General features: G+C 36.5%; 1 protein-coding gene across 1 annotated transcript in view; it reads left to right on the forward strand.

The window, feature by feature from the left end:
- Positions 1–20208, forward strand: part of Hr38 (Hormone receptor-like in 38) — a 37543-nt gene extending 17335 nt beyond the window's left edge. Inside the window, 5 exon segments of the mRNA XM_068294330.1 lie at positions 15665–16008; positions 16989–17708; positions 17710–18225; positions 18381–19488; positions 19546–20208. Of these exon segments, the coding sequence (XP_068150431.1) occupies positions 15988–16008; positions 16989–17708; positions 17710–18225; positions 18381–19488; positions 19546–19802 (2622 nt within the window). The 5' untranslated portion in view covers positions 15665–15987 and the 3' untranslated portion in view covers positions 19803–20208.
- The last annotated feature ends 385 nt before the right edge of the window (positions 20209–20593 follow it).

Consider the following 20593-nt stretch of genomic DNA (forward strand, 5'->3'; position numbering starts at 1 on the left):
AGTTGAGAACTACAACTTAATGTGTCGAATCAGAGTTCATTTTTCTGGGCATACTTTCAGGCGTAATCAGAATTAACGAAAGAGTTTGGGCCCTTTAACAAATAAACATTACTTTCAATTACTTTAACTTTTTTGTTGGTTGAAATTCAATATAAAATCAATATTGAATTCATTTTGATATACCCTCTAATACGAAACAGTTTACAGGGTATTACGAGAAACGAATATGCAACTTTTGGCTCTTACTCATCTGTTCTTCTTCTCATAACTGTGATTTTGCTTTCGTTTGCTGATATGTGCTTTTGTGCCTTTGACCAGTTTGTATGGCATTGCTAATGTTTAAAACAAATAGAAGATTTAGAGACATTCTTCTACAAAAGCCGTTGATTTGACTAAATTAAGCGCAGCAACAGCAATCGGCAACAGCAGCCGGCAACGGCATTAAATTGTAATCAATTTTTATTTTGTCGAGTTGTTGTTGTTGTGGGAAGACGCTCAAAAGATTCAGCTAAAGCACAGATCATCAACTGGTTTCCAAATAAAAATCTTCACATCCAATATGTATATGTAGATATATAAACATTTATTCTTACAACTTTATAAATGGTCAGTGCTCAGCGAACTGTCAACAGTAATTTGATTTGATTTTCAAAAGATCTGTGCGAAATGGTTAAGCTTAACGAATAGACACAAAAAAAAAAAACAATCAGAGTGTTAAATGCATCATCATCATTGTAATTGGAACAGTTTTAAAAACTTTAATTGGCCTAATTAGATCTTCTTACGACTAGTCAAATTGCTGCATATTTCTGGGCGTTTTTAACGGCACATAAATCATTATAATAAGGCAACATTAAGCAACTCATTAAGTAAATAATAATAATTTTTTGATTTTTCTGTTTTTTTTTTTTATATTTTAAACCATTTAGAATAAGCTGAATAAACATTTTGATATTTAATCTAAATTTAAAATATACGTTGATGCGAAAATATTGAAAGTGATTTCGAAAGATAATTTATTAACAAATCATTTGTCTCGACAACAGTATTAATTTACATTTGATTCATTTATTAGAGAAAAATTTTGATTTATATTTAAATTAGTTTATTTAATAATGGATTTTGGGCTTCTATCAAACCACTTATTACAAGGCGCAAAAAGAGACTATTTCTTGGAATCTTTGTTTTCGCTCATTAACTTTGTTATTTTCCAAGCAATTGTTAAAAAATTTAATATAGCTTTAATTAGTATACTCATCAATGACTGTACCTAATTTCATCAAAATTGGCTCGTTATGTCATGTGGTTTCTATAGAAACGATTTCTGCCAAAGATAGTTTATGTCAAAATGTTGTTTGTTTTGATTGCGAGACAAGAGATAAACATAATTAGCTAAGATTTAACATAATTGTATCTTCCTATTCTTATCAAAACAAATTTAATTTTATATTGAAAGGTTTAATCGATTTTCTTTTACCATTAGAGAGGGAAATGATTTTCCTTATTATGAATGTAATGAAAAAGATCCCTTACATTGGACTATCATTTGTTTGTTTCAGTTGCACCGGAAAATTACTTTAAATCATCTGTATTTTCCATAGATGAACAACATAATCATTTTTAAATACAAAGAGACTTGTTTTAGTTAATTTAAATACAAGTAATTACCATCTAAACAGACTATAATTAAGAAACCTAAATCTTTAATTATTCTCTTCCCTTTTACCACAATTATCTATGAATTATAATTTGCTTCGTCCGTTGATTATCACAAAATCAATTGATTTAACTAATTCACTGAAATTTCGCAATGAGCAATTCATTAGATAGGATCCTTATGCCTTCTTGTATGGAGACAACACAACTCTTGTGGAATTTCCTTCGAACTTCCCAAACATTAGTTGTGGCCATTTTTTGCATGCGGCAACAAATTAATTGTATAATTAAAATTCACAATTGGCAAGTTTTTACCAATTTAGGTAAATTTGCAAAAATAAACGCATATGGAGACAAAACTTCCTCAATTGTTGTCCTGAGTGCAGCAAGAAGCAAAAAAAAGAAACCCAAAGAGAAACGAATCGTGACTCTTCTGCCAGCTGATGGCTTTGCTGCTTTTTTCGGTTGCTGGAGTGAAATCAGTTTGCGATCTTTTCACAGCAATAATGCATATTAAAATGCCACGCTAATTGTTATTATAGGCAGACGATGTTCCCATCCCATACTCCGCCCCTCTCGCTACGTTACCAATACGTAGCACTTGGCGTACCTGTCCCTATGCCATCCTATCGTATCTTTCAATCCCAGTTGCTGCTGACTTGGACCGGCAATTAAGTAATAGACAAACAAAGTTTGCGTGTTGCCAACCATTCAATGGACAAATTTTTATGCACAAGTGGCGGATGGCGATTTGAGGATGGGGATGGAGCATGGAGCATGGTGTTACTACTGCTGCCTCTTGGCCAAGGCGTCGCTATGTTGTTGTCGTTGTCGTTGTCTTTGACTATTAATTATCGCCAAAAAAAAAGTGGAAATACCCAATGGAAACTATCTGTGAGTGGGTGAAGTAGGATATGAAAAACCTAAAGAAGAGGCAACTAATGAAAATAAAAGACTCAAGAGCCAAATTGAGTATGAACTTTTCCATGCATCTACTGGTTAAAGATTGGTCAATTCCACAATCCAAGCTAGAGATGATAGCGTGAATGGGCGACATATAGAGCTCTATGAATGAAATATCGTAGTTTTGTTGTGATTCTCAACAAGAGTTCCATTGTTTAGTTCTTGTGTCATCTCTAAGATGCTTCTCTTCCTTTCAAGTCACAACAACTTGTTGGTTAAATAGAAAAGTAGAGGAAAGTAGAGCTTCTTTTGCATTTGTAGATTCACATTGGATAACTTTAGGCCATGTTTTCTGAGAACCGTTTTGAGAGGGGTAAAGATTTTTCATTAACTAGGCCATTGAACTGCTTTATAGCCATTGATCACTTTTGGTTTATGGAGGAGCGTAGTCACGATGCTGTTGCCTTGCTGCCCTGAAACATGGAAAACAATGGAAATGACTCTAAGGCCTTTTTCCACCATTCGAACCCACACGACCATAATAAAACAATTATGGCAAACTTACAACCCAAAAAAAAAAAAAAAAACAACAAAAAAACAAAAACAAAACCAAGACAAGGAATAAATATCGATGGCAAAAATTTATCACACCTTAGTTAACCTCAACACCTTGCCTTGCCTGAATGGCAACAAACAAACGTGGCTGGAATGCGACTGCAAGAAAAAAAGACTCCTCGACTTTGACTTACACTGACTGCAATAAGTTAATAGTTCGATTTCGGGGAGAGACCAGACCAAATATTATATATAATCGCCGTGTAGACAAACCTGGGAGAAGAGCCTCGAACTAAACCAAAACTTTGGAACAAAACAAAGCTTGTCTAATGGCAAAACAAAACGAAAAAAAAATCCAAAAATATAAAGAAATACAGAGAGCTTGGCTTTTGGGTGCGTTCCGTGAACTCCACGATGTTTGTGTGTCAGCAGCAGCAGCTCAGCAGCCGGCATGCCAGACGCCGACAAGCAACACCATCAAACCAGTGCTAATGATGTACCCAGCACCCGCCGCCTCTATCTTCCCCTTCCCCATCCTCTTTTATTTTTGTTGGTTAGCCCAATCCCAATCCTCTATTGATCATAATGAAGTTTTCGTTTTCAGTCTTCAACGCTTTGGGGCGCCTACTTCGTGTGCTTCATTATTGATTTAATAACAGTCTTGGAAGACACGCTTTAACTGCAGTCAAAAGCTTCATAGAGTCAAGTTGCCTAGATAGAGATTATGACTTGGATGATGATGATGATGATGCCATGAATTCCACACCACACCACACCAAAAAGACGCAAGACGAATGAAGAAAAAAAAAACGACAAAATTTAAACCATGCCAAAAGGCAGAGTCATGTCAATCTGATGTAGTTGCGCATGTAAATGTGGTGCGGATGGTTTAACATATTGTGGATGCTTTATGATGGGTTGGTTTGGCTCCTCATGACGATCGTAATGATGATCATCATCATTTAAACACTTTACTTAAAATGCCCGAAAAAGGTTGTGCCCGATGTGCATATGAGCACTTGATAGTCTTTTTTCTGCATTTCATAGTGGGCGTTTGTTTTCCTTTCCTTATGGTTTTCTTTCTTCTTTTCTGTTTTGGCAAACGAAAGTGAAAGAGCCTTATGAAAGGAGCGGAAATTAACTAAATTTATGTAAATTCAGCTTGAACTTATGGGCATAGCAAAATGGGACTTGTAAAAGCCAAGGGATGAGTCTATGAGGCGCCTCTATATGAATGCCGTCGTGATCATTGAAGATTGCATTCTTTATCATGAGTAAAATCTGTTTCAATATATAGTATTTGATCGTAAGCAAAGTTTCAATTTCGTTGGCACCTCGATCTGCAACAGTCTTTGCCAGTTTATGCCGCCATTTTAACGCTTCAACTAGTTGTGAATTACAAACAAAGACAATCTCTTAATTTGCATTAAAATCTAGAAAAATAATGTTTTGGCCAATTATTGATGATTTTTTCTCAAAATGTTCCTTTTAATATGTATTTTGAGATGACTTGAGCCTGTTTTAGCCAACTTGAGACTAGTAACTTATTATTTAATAGTACTTAATATGCAAGACATTTGAAATTGTTTAATATCAAGTGATTCGATAAGCAATTGTTTTGAATCTGATTTCTGGATTCGATTCCATTACATTTTGATTACATTCTTATCTTCTTTATCTAACATCTTACCTGTCTTTTTATTGAAAGACTTGCCTACCTTCTGTTTTTAATATATTCCACTCCCAAAAAAAAAACAAAATGTTTTTTTTGTATTATTTATTAGGTATTCAGATTTTAAGGCGCCTAATTTGCATCTTAGTTGGCTTCGTTGCCAGGCAGTGGAAGTGGGAGTGGGAGTGTGATCTGTGGAGTTGAAGAAGGCAGGCGCTAGCTCTCGCTCTCGCTCTCGCTCTATTGCCAGGTCAAAGGTGTACATGATGCTGCAGTGCATCAACGTCGCCGTCTGATTGACATGACTGAGACAAAGATAAATAAGCTGCCAGTTTTGGAACGCTGCTTACATAATTACGGGCATGGAATGGACGGTTGCTAGGCAAAAGCGCATCCGAATCCGAAGGTGCAGCCGGAGCGGCTCGGTTTGGGGAGCTGCTGGGAAGATTTGGGTAGCCAAAATAAATACGAACAAAAAATTTGACACAATTTTTTTTTTGGCGGTGGCAACAACAACAACAATGCCAGTGCAACAAGTATTTTTTTCATCTGAAATATCAGCGAGCTATCAAAACACGCGAAGTAACCAATAAAGAAACACTCGAACTCCAACTTTAGCTACTCCTCCAGCAAAAGCAAGCAAAGCCACAACTTCTCTTGGAATCGTATTAGTGTTAATTTTGCCATTGCCTTGTTCTCCCTCTCTGAATGTCTGTCTGTCTATCTATATGCCTCTTTGCTATTGTTGTTGCCAATGCTGCACGTTTCGATTTTTTTTTGGGGGGATTTTCGCTTTCGTTCGAAAAGCAAACAGTAGGTGGATCCAAGATGAGAGATGAGGTGGGGGGGAGGGTAAGAGGCTCAATGGGTTTGGGGGACTCCAAATCGATTACCCCCGCCAAACAAAGCGAGCAGCTTCAGCCAGTGAGTTTTTCCCAGCAGGTTGCAACAAACACCAAAGGCAACATGCATTAAAACGCCAATAATATGCTTTGTCTTGGCCTGGGTATCTCTATGAGATGCAACTGCATCATGCCCAAGCTACCACCCCCCACTCTCCCCCCCTCAAGGAAAAAGCAACAACAAGAAAACTAGCAACACGAAACTCCAAACACCCCTCAACCTCAACCCCTGAACCTCTGATCGTCTCATCGTCTGCGCAAATTGAGCCTAACCCATATATTTGTCAGTGAGTTTAGCTCGGCCTCTCATGAAGATTTGATTTAGTGTGAGCAACAGTTACTTGCAATTCCAAATTGTTATTTCGTTGCATATCTAAATTTAAGTTTTTGTATCTTGCAGATGCATAAGATATTTCATTTACTATGATGTAAAATGGCAAACTTAACATTACACTTTTAAAGAAATTCGAAAGGGAAATCCTTAAGGGAAACTAACAATTTTGTAAAATCTTTTATGGGTTAATTAAGACTTAAGAGAAGGGTTTACAGTTAAGTGGGAACTTTTGGTAGTTGAATAAACAAGTTTTAGTTTTAAACATTTCAGAACGTTATTTAAAATTACCAATTTTAAGAATTTACAGTATATTCGTTAAAGAAGAGGACTTAAGCTAATTTTCTATGGGATCCCAACAATATTTTTATCATTATCTGGTTAGAGATTGCGACCTATTGAAATTTAAATTGAATTTAGTTGGCAATGTAATTCCCAACTAGTTTTAGCGTTGAAGACATGGTATGGCTATTGCAATTCTGGAGTTCTTTAGCAAAGTCTGCTGATGATAGAACTTGGTAGTTCTTGAAATAGCTATACAGACAACCTGCTCACCTTTTTGTGTGTTACCTTTGAAATAATCTTCTTTTGTAAGATTGACCTCGAGCCGGTTTAAATTCAATTTAAATTTCAATAGGTCGCAATCTCTAACCAGATAACACTAACGGAAGGCACGCCGTTATTTTGGAATTTTATTCCAAAAAAAAAACCCTTTTTCTATATGGTACAATATACCGTGTATAAAAAGAAACAGGTCTTGAATTTAGTTTGTTAAGGGCGAAGCTCTTACACTAATATTCACAGCGCCTAAGGGTAATGCACAAAAGGTGGTCTTCGGTATTGTAGGCTTCGCCAGCTTTTTTCGCTTCATTTAGTTGGCAATGTAATTCCCAAGTAGTTTTAGCGTTGAAGACATGGTATGGCTATTGCAATTCTGGAGTTCTTTAGCAAAGTCTGCTGATGATAGAACTTGGTAGTTCTTGAAATAGCTATACAGACAACCTGCTCACCTTTTTGTGTGTTACCTTTGAAATAATCTTCTTTTGTAAGATTGACCTCGAGCCGGTTTAAATTCAATTTATTTTTATCATTCTTTTCTATAAATAAGATTTATTTGAAAGACTTTGAAGTGCGATTTGTATATTAGTAGTTGTTTCTTGGAATGACTGAAAAATTTATGATATTCATTATCTAGAATATCTGATCTAGAGTACATTGATTGAAGATGTTTTCAATTGGTATATAATTTTATCAGTCTTAAGTTTCTATCGCCAAATGGACCTATATAAAGTGATCAGAGTTAGAGTTACTTTAGGTTGGTTTCCATCGTTCGGCTCCTAATTGGTATTGCCCCTAAAGTATGCAATAGACAATTCAAAAACCTTCAAAAACAATATGCTATGGATTAAAAATCTGACTTGAATTTCTAGAAATAATAATTAAAACTTTGCCTGACTATTGCATACTGTAAGGGGCCCATTTCCCAAATTTAATACTAATCTTAAATTAGTTTTCTCATTTAAAAGAAATGGTTCTTCATCTCTTCCTGAGTGAGTCTATCCTTGTTAATACTTATCCTTTATTCCATGGAATAGAACATATGTCTTTCTGGATCAAATCTTACGGTTTGTCTTTGTTTGTCATTAGATGATTATATTGTTATTAAGTAAATTTTCTAAATAATAGAAATCTAAAATTCGGAATTTTTCTGATGAAATTTTAGAAATATTTCACTCATTTCTTTTTGGTTGTCAAGTCTTTGGGCTAAGCCTGTTCATGCTGATCGTTTTCTTTTGTAAATTCTAAAAACTTGCTAGCTTGCTCCTCTTTGCATTCTTGGCCAACTGGGTAGAGATGATATAACATTTGAATTAAACCAGTTTACAGTTTGGCTGGAAGGCATCTGCATTTGTCTGACTGTCTGACTGACTGTCGGACTGACTCTCTATGTGGCTAACACCTAAACGGCAAATCTTTTATTAGAATTTCATGCAAATTATATTTGGTCAGATCAAATGATGCAGTTCCTTCTCTTTCTACCTCTATATACATATATTTATATATATATATATCTAAGTATATATCGTTTTATGAATCCACTTTTTGCATAATGAACTACAGACACAGAGGGACACACACACACACACACATACATAGCTGGGCAGGCTGAAGCCCCTCAGACTGACCCGATGACAAGTTCCAAAGCCAAAAATGTATAAAGTGTATTGGCCAATATCCATTCACACATAAACACACACGCACACACACAGCAGCAGCAGAGATTCAACTGGTTAAGATGCGCTCAGACAGGTAAAAATTAAAAATTAAAAAAAAAAAAAGTGACTTCAATCCGTTTTGGATGGCTCAGGTCCGAAATGTCCAAGATGGCCTTCGATGATTTGCAACGATTAAAAAACGATGACGTTGCCTTTTGGTTGGCTGGTTAGTTGAATGTGGATTTTGGTTCACTTAGCATTCAAAGTGGCGCAAAGAGATTTATTTGTATATAAAGAGAGACAAGTTGAAATTCTTTGTACAATTTTTCTGTTTCATAGTGTTTATTGTTTTGTTTTTTTTGTGAGTAATGATGTTGCTGTTGTTGTTGCTGTCATCTCGATAGTTTAGAGCCAAACACTTTCCATGTTCAACTTCATTGACCTTTGGCTGCAAACATTTTACAGTTCTTGATAAAAATCCACATGCGCTTGTTGTTTTATTTCGTTTTTCCATCTATACATTTTATTAAGACATTGCTGACACAGTTTTTTGTTTTAACTTTTGGTTGCATTTAATTGTATATATATATATATATATTGGTTTTTAATAGATATATTGCTGTGTGTGTGTGTGTGTGTGTAGCATTCAATGTTGCTGATTGCCAAGATTAATACGAGATCTGCTTGGTCGTATAATGGCCAGTTTCCATTTGATTTATGGCAGAACGGCATGAAGAAAAGAAGATGTCTAAATAGTTTTCAATTAACATTTTTTTCTTCGATTCTCAATGAATATTATTATTATTATCAGTTATTTTGTTTTAAACTATTGAGTAATATAAATAAATTTGTTTTCATGTGACAATCCTTGATGCTGCCCTTCGGCAAAATTCTTTTTAATTGTTTTATGTCAAGGTATTCCCATTACCTTTTTATACGAAAAACTTGCATTTTTTTTATATATTTTCAAATGTGCCTAAATTGTGATTAATCTGTTAGATTTAGTTGGAAAATTATGACCATTAATCATATGAATAAATAAGCAAATTTGAATTGATTAAGTAAAGAAGAATTGTTGGGAAAATCTTTAATTATTTTTAAGACTCAGAAGTCAAAGTAAAATAAGGCTAAGACCAATTACCAGCAATTTAAACTTGGCCAGTTTATCTTGGGAATTTTTTGTATTTTTTTTTTTTTTAAGATGCTTAAATACTTTAAGTGAGTGGCCTCATCTTAATATAATGTGATCAATCAAAGTTAGACAAAGTCTTATTCTTTATATAAAAACTCTATTCAATTAGTTATATTAACTTATGATAATGACAAATGGATATTTCTAGATGATGGCAATAGCAATATATTCCCTTATCATCCTCTAGTCATGTCCTTTATGTAGGAAACCTTTTAGTCATAGAATCAAGACCTGTATAGCCTCTTTGTAGATTCTACTTAATTTTCAGATATATAAATGAAGTTTTTATTTCTTTGGTCTGCTCTTTCGAGGATTTCTATACGTCATGGTTGTCCAAGAAGACACATTCCAACATACACACATCAAGTTGACATTTCTTCTGATCTTCTTTCAAAATTGAAGTTTCAGACCAATTTTTGTATGAAGGTTTAATCAAGAATGTATATAAATACTTTACCGCATGAAGAACTCAATTCCCTCAAAGGAATGTTGTCTCGCCCATCTTTGATCAAAAAGAGAAGCTTTTCCTGGAACTCCAACAATGTTCCATATTTCCTTGGGCTATATTGATCAAACATTTCAAAGAGTTGTGCATATTTTGCTTTTGTATTCAGTCAATTCAATCTTTATCAATAAGCGCTCCCTTTCTGTGTGAGCCACCAGGTCAAATAAAAATATAGATAATAGAAATAACACAAAAAAAAACAATGCCACCAGATCAATATGAAATATCATTCCATTTTTGGCCTCCAGTCATTTAGAAAGCAATTCATCGAGAAACTATTGTAACCAAAAAAATAATCGACAAAAAAAAAAAAACTACCGTGGGCTACTGCCAAATTTGCTACCGGGAAGAGTGCGCGATAAACATTTAAGATTACAATGTGCCATTGTCTTTATGGCTGAAAGCAGCCTTAAGTCAGCTAAAAATTATTTGGGTTGGGTTCCATACGCCATCGGTTGCATCTTCAGGGAACAAGATGCTGGATTGAGGATTTTTTGGTTTCGGTTTCGGTTTTTGGGAATTCGCATGTTTCTAATTGTGATGTCTGTTTGTTTTTGGGTGGGGGGAGGGGAGTGGACCAACATTGGGGACAGCGGGGAGCAGAGGGTTATATTTTCTCGTTAGCTTGTTGTTGTCGTAAAGTTTTCCTCTCTTTATTTTCATTTACAATCTAAGCTCGTTAACAAATTTATTATAATGGCTATGAAAAGCCAGTCAAAAAAAAAAAGAAACGTTTCCCTTGCTTCTCGACTCTTCTCGTGTTTTTTGGTCATTACATAAGATTGCTAATTTTTTTTTTTTTTTTTTTTTTTTTTTTTATATAATATCGTTAATACATATTATTTGGCAACTTGCTTTGTTCATGCTCCAGGTCCAAGTCTTGTGTACTTTGAACTGCGAACTGCCTGGCATCAACATGGACATGGACATATGTATGCATCTGCCGAAATTGACAGACAAACTGCAAGGAGGTAACCAAAAAAAGACCTACAAAATATATAAAAAACCAAAAAAAAAAAACTATGTGCAGTGACCCAAAGAAATGGTAATGCGAGTATGGTTTTGCCATCGTTGCAGTCGTCGTCTCAGGGGTTTACAACGCGCACAGGTCAGGCCAGGTTGTTTTCCTCTTCTTTTTTCTTGGCTCTTTTTTGGCAAGGCACTCAGTCATTGAGTCAGTGGGTGCAACGACAATGAGATGAAGCTGTACTCAGAGATGACAGCGTGATATTATATATGCAGATAAATGCATCTCAAAGTGGACAAAATGAACTTCAGTTGAAGGTTTTGCCTTCTTCTGGTTTCCTTTGTTGAGGACCACCTTCAAATATATATATACCGAAATGTATTCTTTAATAACTATCTTAGTATATAGTGCTATATACAAACATCTAAGTGAATTAGATTCAGAAACTTATTCAAAGTTTAGTTTTGAAAAAGAATTATTGAAAATTAAATAATGGATAATTTTATCTTTAATAATAAAACACATTTAGGATTCGAGACAGAAATAGGTTTCACTAAAATGAAAGTTTCCAATATTTATCCCAACTAAAACAACTGACCAATCAGAATATATTGTCTTTATATGTACATACATCTAAACATTTCATATTTTAACACTTAATATAAGTTAATTTTAAGCACTAAGTTGATGCCAAAATTAACAAGGTCATCTTAAAGTATGGATTGAAGATAGATAGATAGTTAGGTAGGCTAGGGTAGATAGAACAACAGATAGTTCTGTAGTATTATGAACATTTGATTGACACTCCACTTAAAGAGTTCTCCTTTTCCATATCTTCAACTAGAAAAACCTTTATATAACCTTTGAGAAACTTATATTCAGGGTCTTTTTATAACTTTTAGCAATTTTCTTTTGGTTTTTTTAGAATAATAAGAGAGAAAAGTATTTCTCACTTTGAAGAAGTTTCCCAAGCTGGAGGTAGTAGAAGATATCCCTTTGAATTCATTCAGCTTAACAGAGTGGTCACGCTCTCCTCTCTATATATACACGAAAATGCAGTCATTTCGTGTGAAGTTTTGCGAGAAGTATACAAATGGGTTTCAGGTTCGTCTTGGGCCAAAGGAGTTAGTCATTTTTACAGGTTTACTGTGGCTATGACTGTGGCGGCAGTTGTGGCGGCGGCTTCGATGGTATCGCCTTTGAAATCCACGAACAGCGACAAACTTCCAGACGAAGACGTTTTGGCCTAATAGACATAGGAGAAGAGATACAGAGCCAGAGCCGGTAAAAACAAAACAAAATAATAGAAAAAGAAGATGATAATGATGAACATGGAGAAGAAGAAAGAAACAAAAAGTAACTAAAACTTCCTGCAGACTATACGAACCTTACTAGATGATGATAATGATGATGACGATGATGATGAGGCCGTTCGTTGAATCGTTCCTCGTACTTGTATAGACTTTCACTATTAATTGTCGATTTTCATCAATTGTTGCCCATTGTTGTTTCTGTAGTTGCTGTTGTTGTTGCTTAATGGGCAATGGGTAATGGGGTTGATATTTAAAGTTGTGCAAAATTTAAAGAAGAAAAAAAAAAACAAACGAAACTTAAGAAGAAAACCCAATTTTCAGTACTCATCCCCATCCTCATTGCACTCCAAACGTAAATTCATATCGAAATTGGATCTATTACTCAATGGTGCTCGAGTGAGAGACAATTTGATTGATTTATGCAATCGCAACGACTTCAAGCCTTTTTCTTTCCATTGTCTGCGTCCAAGCTAATTGCCTAGTGAAGACGTCTACGAGAAGTCTATGCTCTATGTGTGTGTGAGTGTGTGGGTATGGTTGCTGTTTGCTTGAGTTTCGGTTATATCATCCATCCATCCAACCATCCATCCATTGGTATGGGCAATTTAAACTCAAGATTTGTAAAGATTGCGTCCGCATTTGCATACGTAGAGTGAGTTTTTTGCCTTACAGACATTTGGAATTTGACATAGTTTTTGCCTTCTGGCTTCAAAGAACACTTCTTAGTATGCATTTTAACTCTGATAGTGAGTTTTGCCGCCAATAACATACTTGTGCCTTTTTGGCGACGAATCGATGACTCCGAATGGGGAGGCGCCAGCAATGTTCATTGATTTGTTCAGTGTTTTTGTTGTTGTTTTTACCAAATGCAGCATTTTAATAATCAATAAAAGGCAAAGTTATGCGTTTCGGTATGCATCCGATATGTTGTTAAGAAGTTTTTTTTTCTCGATTTTTCTCGGTCTTTATGGAAACTTGACAAATTTGAAACTTTACAATTCCCAAACCAAAGACTTTCAGTTTAATTGCAAATTAAATACTATGAATAAATATAATCAAACGGAATTAAACAATATGTTGACCTCAAATTATATACCCATCAAAACTGGGTTCAATAAATCTTAATAATGGCCAAGCCAGCACAAAAGGTGAGCAGGTTGTCTGTATAGCTATTTCAAGAACCACAAAGTTCTATCATCAGCAGACATCGCTAAAGAATCCACAGTTGTAATGGCCATACCATATCTTCAATGCTAAAAGTAGTTGGGAATTCAAACTACATGAAGCGAAAAAAGAACGGCAACTGCAACATCCACCTGAAGCAGCACTTAAACCCAGTTTTGATTAACTTCAATAAGGTCGAAATCTAGACAAATTATATACCCATATTAACATAAATTTATACAAATTGATTGAAACTTAACTTTACATTTGTTCTCTATTGAAATCAATGCCTAAATATAAGTTATCGAGGTCAAATTGGAAGAACGAAAATTACTTTTCAGTGTGAAAATCAGTCAAAAATGATTGGCAAGGATAAAGGATCTATCTAAAACCTGCATTTTGGCCAATTCCAACAATTAAACCTCAATTAATGAGAAATTTAGCATATTTTAATAAGTCTTTGAACAATTTGTTGGCAAGATTTGGCAATTTAATTCTTAAGATCTTAACTCAAATTGAGAGACATTATTCTAACGTAAGGACATGAATTTTTCAAATACTCGAGAAATCGACCAAATTAGAGCTCACGAATTTAAGGTTTATTGAAATTTTTTGCTCATCATTGGCTTTTTCTCTTCCCCTTTGAAAGGAAAACTACTCAAAATTTATGCAAAATTGAATACGAAACCCTTAAAACGAGTTAAGACTTTCGAAAATCGGCGAGGAGTTTTCAAGAATTTGTGATCTATACATAATTTGGCAAATGAATCAAGATTGAATAAACTATTGAATCATATAAAAAATATGTACAATGTTTACCGTTAACTGAAATTAGTTAAACGAATGCTTAGATCTAGGTTTGATATTTCAAAATGATTTCGTAATTTATATATACAAATTTCAGTTGTTCTTTGTCATGAAAAAATTACATGACTATTTAAAAATTATCTGCTTATGTTTATATCAATAAATATTTTATGATTTATTTTTTTTCTTTTGATTTTGTTTGCCCCCTGTGAACTTTGTCCACGTTTTTCTCTGTTGTAAAAAAATATACAAAAAAAACTCACACAGCAGCGGCAGCAGCAGCAACAACAACACAAAATTATTTATTAATTTGTCAAAATCAACGACATGTTAGGAAATAACAAAAATCTCGAAGGTTTTTTTTTTTTCCATAGATATTTTGTCTTGACTTTGGCGTCAACCAAGACGCCAGTTTATAACTAATTCTTGCAGATAAAAAATAAAATGAGAAACAAAGTGTCAAAAAGTCAACCGGCCAGAAGTCAAGTCAAGACAAAAGTGCATTGAAGAGAAATACGAGTAGATATGTGTGAAATATGTATAATGGAATGGGTTTTAGAGGGGCACACAACAACAACAACAATAATAATAACAATAATAATAATTTATGGCTAATAGATTTTGCTGACAGATGAGGTGATTAATTTGATGGTGATATGACAACCAAGAGAGACAATTAACGATTAACTACATGTAAATTGTTGTTAATTTGTTTCACCATTTTTAATGAAAAGTCATGCAAAATTGATATTAGAAATTTTATAAGAGCTATGCCAGCTTATCCTTGTGATTTCTAATCTTTAACCAAATCAAAACAATTCTCAAAAAGTTTTTCAAATCTTTAAAGATAAATATCTATTACCTACTTTCGATACTTATTTTTAGATACTTTGAAGTAAATTTTCTTCGAGTGTATCTGTTCTGAAGATTTTGGCAATAGCGAATAAGCCATAATATTTATTTTAATGAAAGCATGGCCAAAGAGAAGGCAACAACTGAGCACCCACAACGTGCCACAAACGACAACGGACAACAACATGACAATTTATTACATTTTATGTGCAGCATTAACCAAGATGGAGATGTGATCCTCGTGGTTTTCTTCGTGATCTTGCCTCATGCCTAACCCCGCGAGTGAGCGAGGTGTCTTATATGGCCAGCAGAAGAAGAGACCAGAGGACTGAGCATTTCTAATTAAGACATTCGATATGGCGGGTTTGCGTGTGGAACGCAAGACAATTGCGCCACCATCGCCCCTTATGAATCTTCATCTTTGTGCAAGACAGTAGCAAAGATTGGGGAATATTTTTACTTCATTTTGATATTGTTATTATTATTATTTTGGCATTTCACCAACCATTTAGCATAAAGTATACCCTAGAGGCAATTTATCTAAACATTTGACATTCAAACCCACAAAAGAAAAAAGAAACATTCTTAACAATAATATGATTTTGGTTTCTGTTTTTGTATCCTTGCAGGTGCAGCCATAACCACATCAAGTGAGCCTCATAAAGCCAAACTCGCTGAGCCAAGTCCACGGTATACAGCTAGCAAATTGAAAAGCGTGAAAACAGCAACAACAACAACAACAGCGACAGCAGCAACAACTTCAGTAGCTTGTACAACCACCAACAGGCCAACAGCGACAACAACAGCAACAACAGCAGCAATTGCTGTTACATTGAGTACACACACAGCAGGAGTAACTCAGGCAGCAACAGCTGCTGCGCCAACAACAACAACAACAACCAACAATATAAAACTTAGCCAAGTTAGGCTTAATAACCAAGCGACAACAAGCATGTTACTTTTGCAGCCCAATGTAAGTTGATCGAAATGAGAGATGAAAATTTCTTATAAATTTCTAATTAGTTAACAAAATTAGCCAAAATGGTTAAATAGAGCCAACTATGCAAATGCCAGAAAGACATCATTATTGCATAACAAATTCCAAGTTTTAATTAAACTTGATCATAAAATTCTCTAGATTAGTGTTTTTTAACTTGTTTTTTATTGAGAAACATTGCTTGTCTGAGATATCCATTGTAGGCAGTGTTAGTGATTGATTGAGTTACTAATATCTTAAGAAAATTTCTCTCTTCTAGTCAAGTAAATGCTGTTACCAAAGCCCAATTTAGTCCAACGTTAAGTCATACAAAGAAAAAGTTCAAATATTTCGAAAAATTAATAACAATTGCTTAAGTGATTAAATTGATTCACTCATTTCCTTGAGAAGTAGTTGAACTATTATTCCTTAGATCATTTGGAAAGAACCCCAGATAAAAGATCTGATTATTAAGCTTGTACATTTCTTTTTAGTCAATCTTAAGTCAACTTAAAGGGAAAGCGCCATCAAAATTAAAAAGTAACATATGAATATTTGAAGTATCTAAAATTTATGGCTCTTCTGTTGAGGTGGGCAAACATCTTGTCCATGAAGATTTGAAATATGCAAAAATACTAAACAAATGAGATTGTTAATTATCTATTGTGAGGTGTTACAACCCCCTTGATTAAGTACCCGTAACAACCACAATAGACATCTAATTGAAGGGAAATCGCTTGGCTATGTTTTGGCAAAATCTTTTGCACCATGACCAATTAGAAAATCATCATTTGATTTGCAAGGGTTGATGATAATGGCGATGCGAACCAATAGGATTGCCGTTTTGAAATGCGCATGTCAGGGACTTGTGTGAGGACTCCACCCTGTGCTTGGTTAGAAATTTAAGTCTTTTGGCTCTTTGAGTTTTTGTTTTGGCCACTAACCAACAGTCTTCTTTGGACTGTCTTATATTGCAGAGCTCCTTTAGTTCGCTTTCTCCTTTTGATAATTTCTCCACCCAAACTGCGTCGTCGACGACAACAACCACAACGTCAGCCATAGGACACCAGCATCATCATCATCATCATCACCATCATCACCACATACAGCAGCAGCAGCAGCAGCAGCAGCAGCAACAGTCACATCAGCAACAACAACAACAGCAGGAGGAGGAACAGCCCCAGCTGCTTAATTTACAATCGCATCACTTGTTAAAAACCGAATCCCTGCTCTCCCATGAGGAGGATCAGTTGATTAGCAATCTGACAGACGCTGCCGTATCGCATAGTGAACTCTTCTCGGATCTCTTTTTTCCCTCCGACTCGAATAATTCCCAACTGTCACCAGTTTTAGAACATTCTACACCCAGTTTTACCGATACCCAGGGCGGAGCAGGTGCAGGTGGTGCGGCTTCTTTGCTGGGCAGCACTGAGGATATCACCAGCTCCATTGAGAATCTCACCAAATTGACTTGCCTGCGCGATAAGCGTCTCTCCTCCATACCAGAACAGCAGCTGAACTCAACTGCTGATCAACAGGATCAGCAATTGTGTTTGCTAACTTTACGTTCCAGCAGTGATCCGGCCATCGCTCATCACGCCCAACAGCAGCAGCAGCAGCAGCAGCAACAGCAATCGCACCACCAACAACAACAGCAGGCCACTTCACCTGTGCAACTCCAATTATTCTCGCCAATTGGGGGGTCCACTCTCGTGTGGCAGCAGCCTGCCCAGCTTCCAGGAGACTTACTCTCTGAAATATAATAGCAGCAGTGGCAGTAGCCCACAACAGGCTTCCTCATCCTCAACGGCTGCTGCCACGCCCACTGATCAAGTGTTGACACTGAAAATGGACGATGATTGTTTTCCTCTCACAAGTCCCGCCGAGGTGATGTCTGGCTGGAATACCAATACCAATACCAATCAGGGACAATTGCAGCAGCTGCATACGCTGCAGACCCAAACTCAAGCGCAGCAATCTCAAAATCAATCTCATATGCCGCATCCTAGTGCCAGTAATAGCAACAACAACAACAATACAAATAATAGCAGTTCGAGCAGCAGCTACAATTACCATGGCCATTTCAATGCCATTAATGCCACTTCGAATCTCTCACCCAGCTCCTCGGCAAGTTCACTCTATGAGTATAATGGTGTGACATCAGCCGATAGCTTCTATGGTCAACAGCAGCAGCAGCAAAACTATCAACAACATGTAAGTAGAAAAATTTATGTAAATTGCCCCCTAAAGTATGCAATGGGCGATCTAAGAAGTTTTTGCATACTTTAGGGGAACAATTTCTCACTATTTTGCCTTTAAGTAAGCCAAATTGCATGGTTGTTTATTTTTCCATTCTCCTTTACTTGTAGAACTACAATTCGCTTAATGGCGAACGCTACTCCTTGCCCACATTTCCCACCATATCCGAATTGGAGGCAGCTACCGCTGCGGTGGCCGCTGCAGCTGCCGCTGCCAATATCACATCGGTTGGACCTCCAGTGCGTCGCGCCTCGTTGCCCATTCAACGAACAGTGTCGCCTGGCTGCGGTGGCTCATCTGGCAGTGCAATTATTGCCACAGCCCAGAGTCCCAAACTGGCCAAATTATCGCTGGGCCAGCGACATGCTCATGCCCATGCCCTGCAATTGGGTTCGGCGCCAAATTCGGCAGCCAGTTCACCGGCCAGTGCAGCTGGCACGGATCTACAAGCAGGACGGCTGCTCCAATCGACCTCTCAGCTGTGTGCCGTGTGCGGCGATACGGCAGCCTGTCAGCATTACGGCGTACGTACCTGTGAGGGGTGCAAAGGATTCTTCAAGCGGACTGTTCAAAAGGGTTCGAAATATGTGTGTTTGGCCGACAAGAACTGCCCGGTGGACAAGAGACGACGCAATCGCTGTCAGTTCTGTCGTTTTCAAAAGTGTTTGGTTGTCGGCATGGTCAAGGAGGTGGTGCGTACCGATTCGCTTAAGGGTCGACGTGGTCGACTGCCCTCCAAGCCCAAGTCGCCGCAAGAATCACCACCATCGCCGCCAATTTCGCTAATCACGGCTCTCGTGCGTAGCCATGTGGACACTACACCGGATCAATCCTGCTTGGATTATTCGCACTACGAGGAACCCTCAATGAGTGAGGCCGAGAAGATACAACAATTCTATCAGCTGTTAACCAGTTCAGTGGATGTCATCAAACAATTTGCCGAGAAAATTCCCGGCTACATGGATCTCACACACGAGGATCAGGAACTACTATTCCAATCCGCATTGCTGGAGCTCTTCGTTCTACGTCTCTCCTATCGGGCGCGTAGCGATGACACCAAATTGATCTTCTGCAATGGCATCGTCCTACATCGCAATCAGTGCCAAAGGTCGTTCGGCGATTGGCTAAATGATATCATGGAGTTCAGTCGTAGTCTAGACAATCTCGAAATAGACATATCGGCCTTTGCCTGCCTTTGTGCTCTTACCTTGATAACTGGTAAGTGTTGCAACCATAGAAATCACCAGACAAATATCATCTTTGTACATTTCACAGAACGTCATGGCCTACGCGAACCAAAAAAGGTTGAACAACTGCAAATGAAAATCATTGGTAGTCTCCGTGATCATGTCACTTATAATGCCGAAGCTCAAAAGAAACAACATTACTTCAGCCGTCTATTGGGCAAACTACCCGAATTACGTTCCCTAAGTGTCCAAGGGCTTCAACGCATCTTCTATTTGAAACTAGAAGATCTAGTGCCAGCTCCAGCTCTCATTGAAAACATGTTTGTCACCACATTGCCCTTCTAAGGACATGCAAACAAACAAAACTTAAATAAAACGTTGCTTCCTTGAAAACAAAAACAAAAAAGAAATGAAAAACACCTTAATCTAAGTACTATCTATGTAAGTAAGAGTTTAATAAAATAAATCTCATGAAAACAAAACACAACAACAAATATAATATCAAGTGCAAGTAGTATAGTTAGCTTTCCTAGCTGGCCAGGTGAAAACCATTTCCAACCAACCCTTCCTTTCCTCCTGCCTCCTCCCCCCGCCTAAAATACATAATTACCCACATGCATATTTAAGCAACACTCGGTTACTGGCCATTCCGTGACTTGTCAGCGTCTAAAATTCTCAACTTGTTGACGTTAATTGTTAAATTGTTTAATTTCAACTGTCAAAATCAATAGGCACGCATATGTAATCAATAGAAATCCCCCTTTCTGTTTTGTGGATTTAGATTTTCCTTTGGTTTTGTTTGATCAACTTTTACTCTTGCCTTTAGCTAACTTCTAGTCAATTGTTTTTAAGCATAAAAATTCATATAGAATTAAATGTAATAATAAAATGTGTCGTGCCCACTTACATCGAGAAAAAAAAAAAAAAAAACCAAGTAAACTAAATTCAGCACAGCAGTGGCGAAGGGAATTTTGCCCCATAAAGTATGCAATAGGCAGTCAAAACAAAAAAAAAAAAGACTTTTGGAATATTTGCATACTTTAAGGGGCGAACTCACTTGATACTTTTAGTTCATATCATATCATTAAAAACTAAAAAAAAAAGCATAGTATTTCTGTTGTTGTCAAGCTCTAGAA

This window comes from Drosophila tropicalis, unplaced genomic scaffold (assembly GCF_018151085.1).
Source record: "Drosophila tropicalis isolate 14030-0801.00 unplaced genomic scaffold, ASM1815108v1 contig_845, whole genome shotgun sequence".
Classification (NCBI taxonomy): domain Eukaryota; kingdom Metazoa; phylum Arthropoda; class Insecta; order Diptera; family Drosophilidae; genus Drosophila; species Drosophila tropicalis.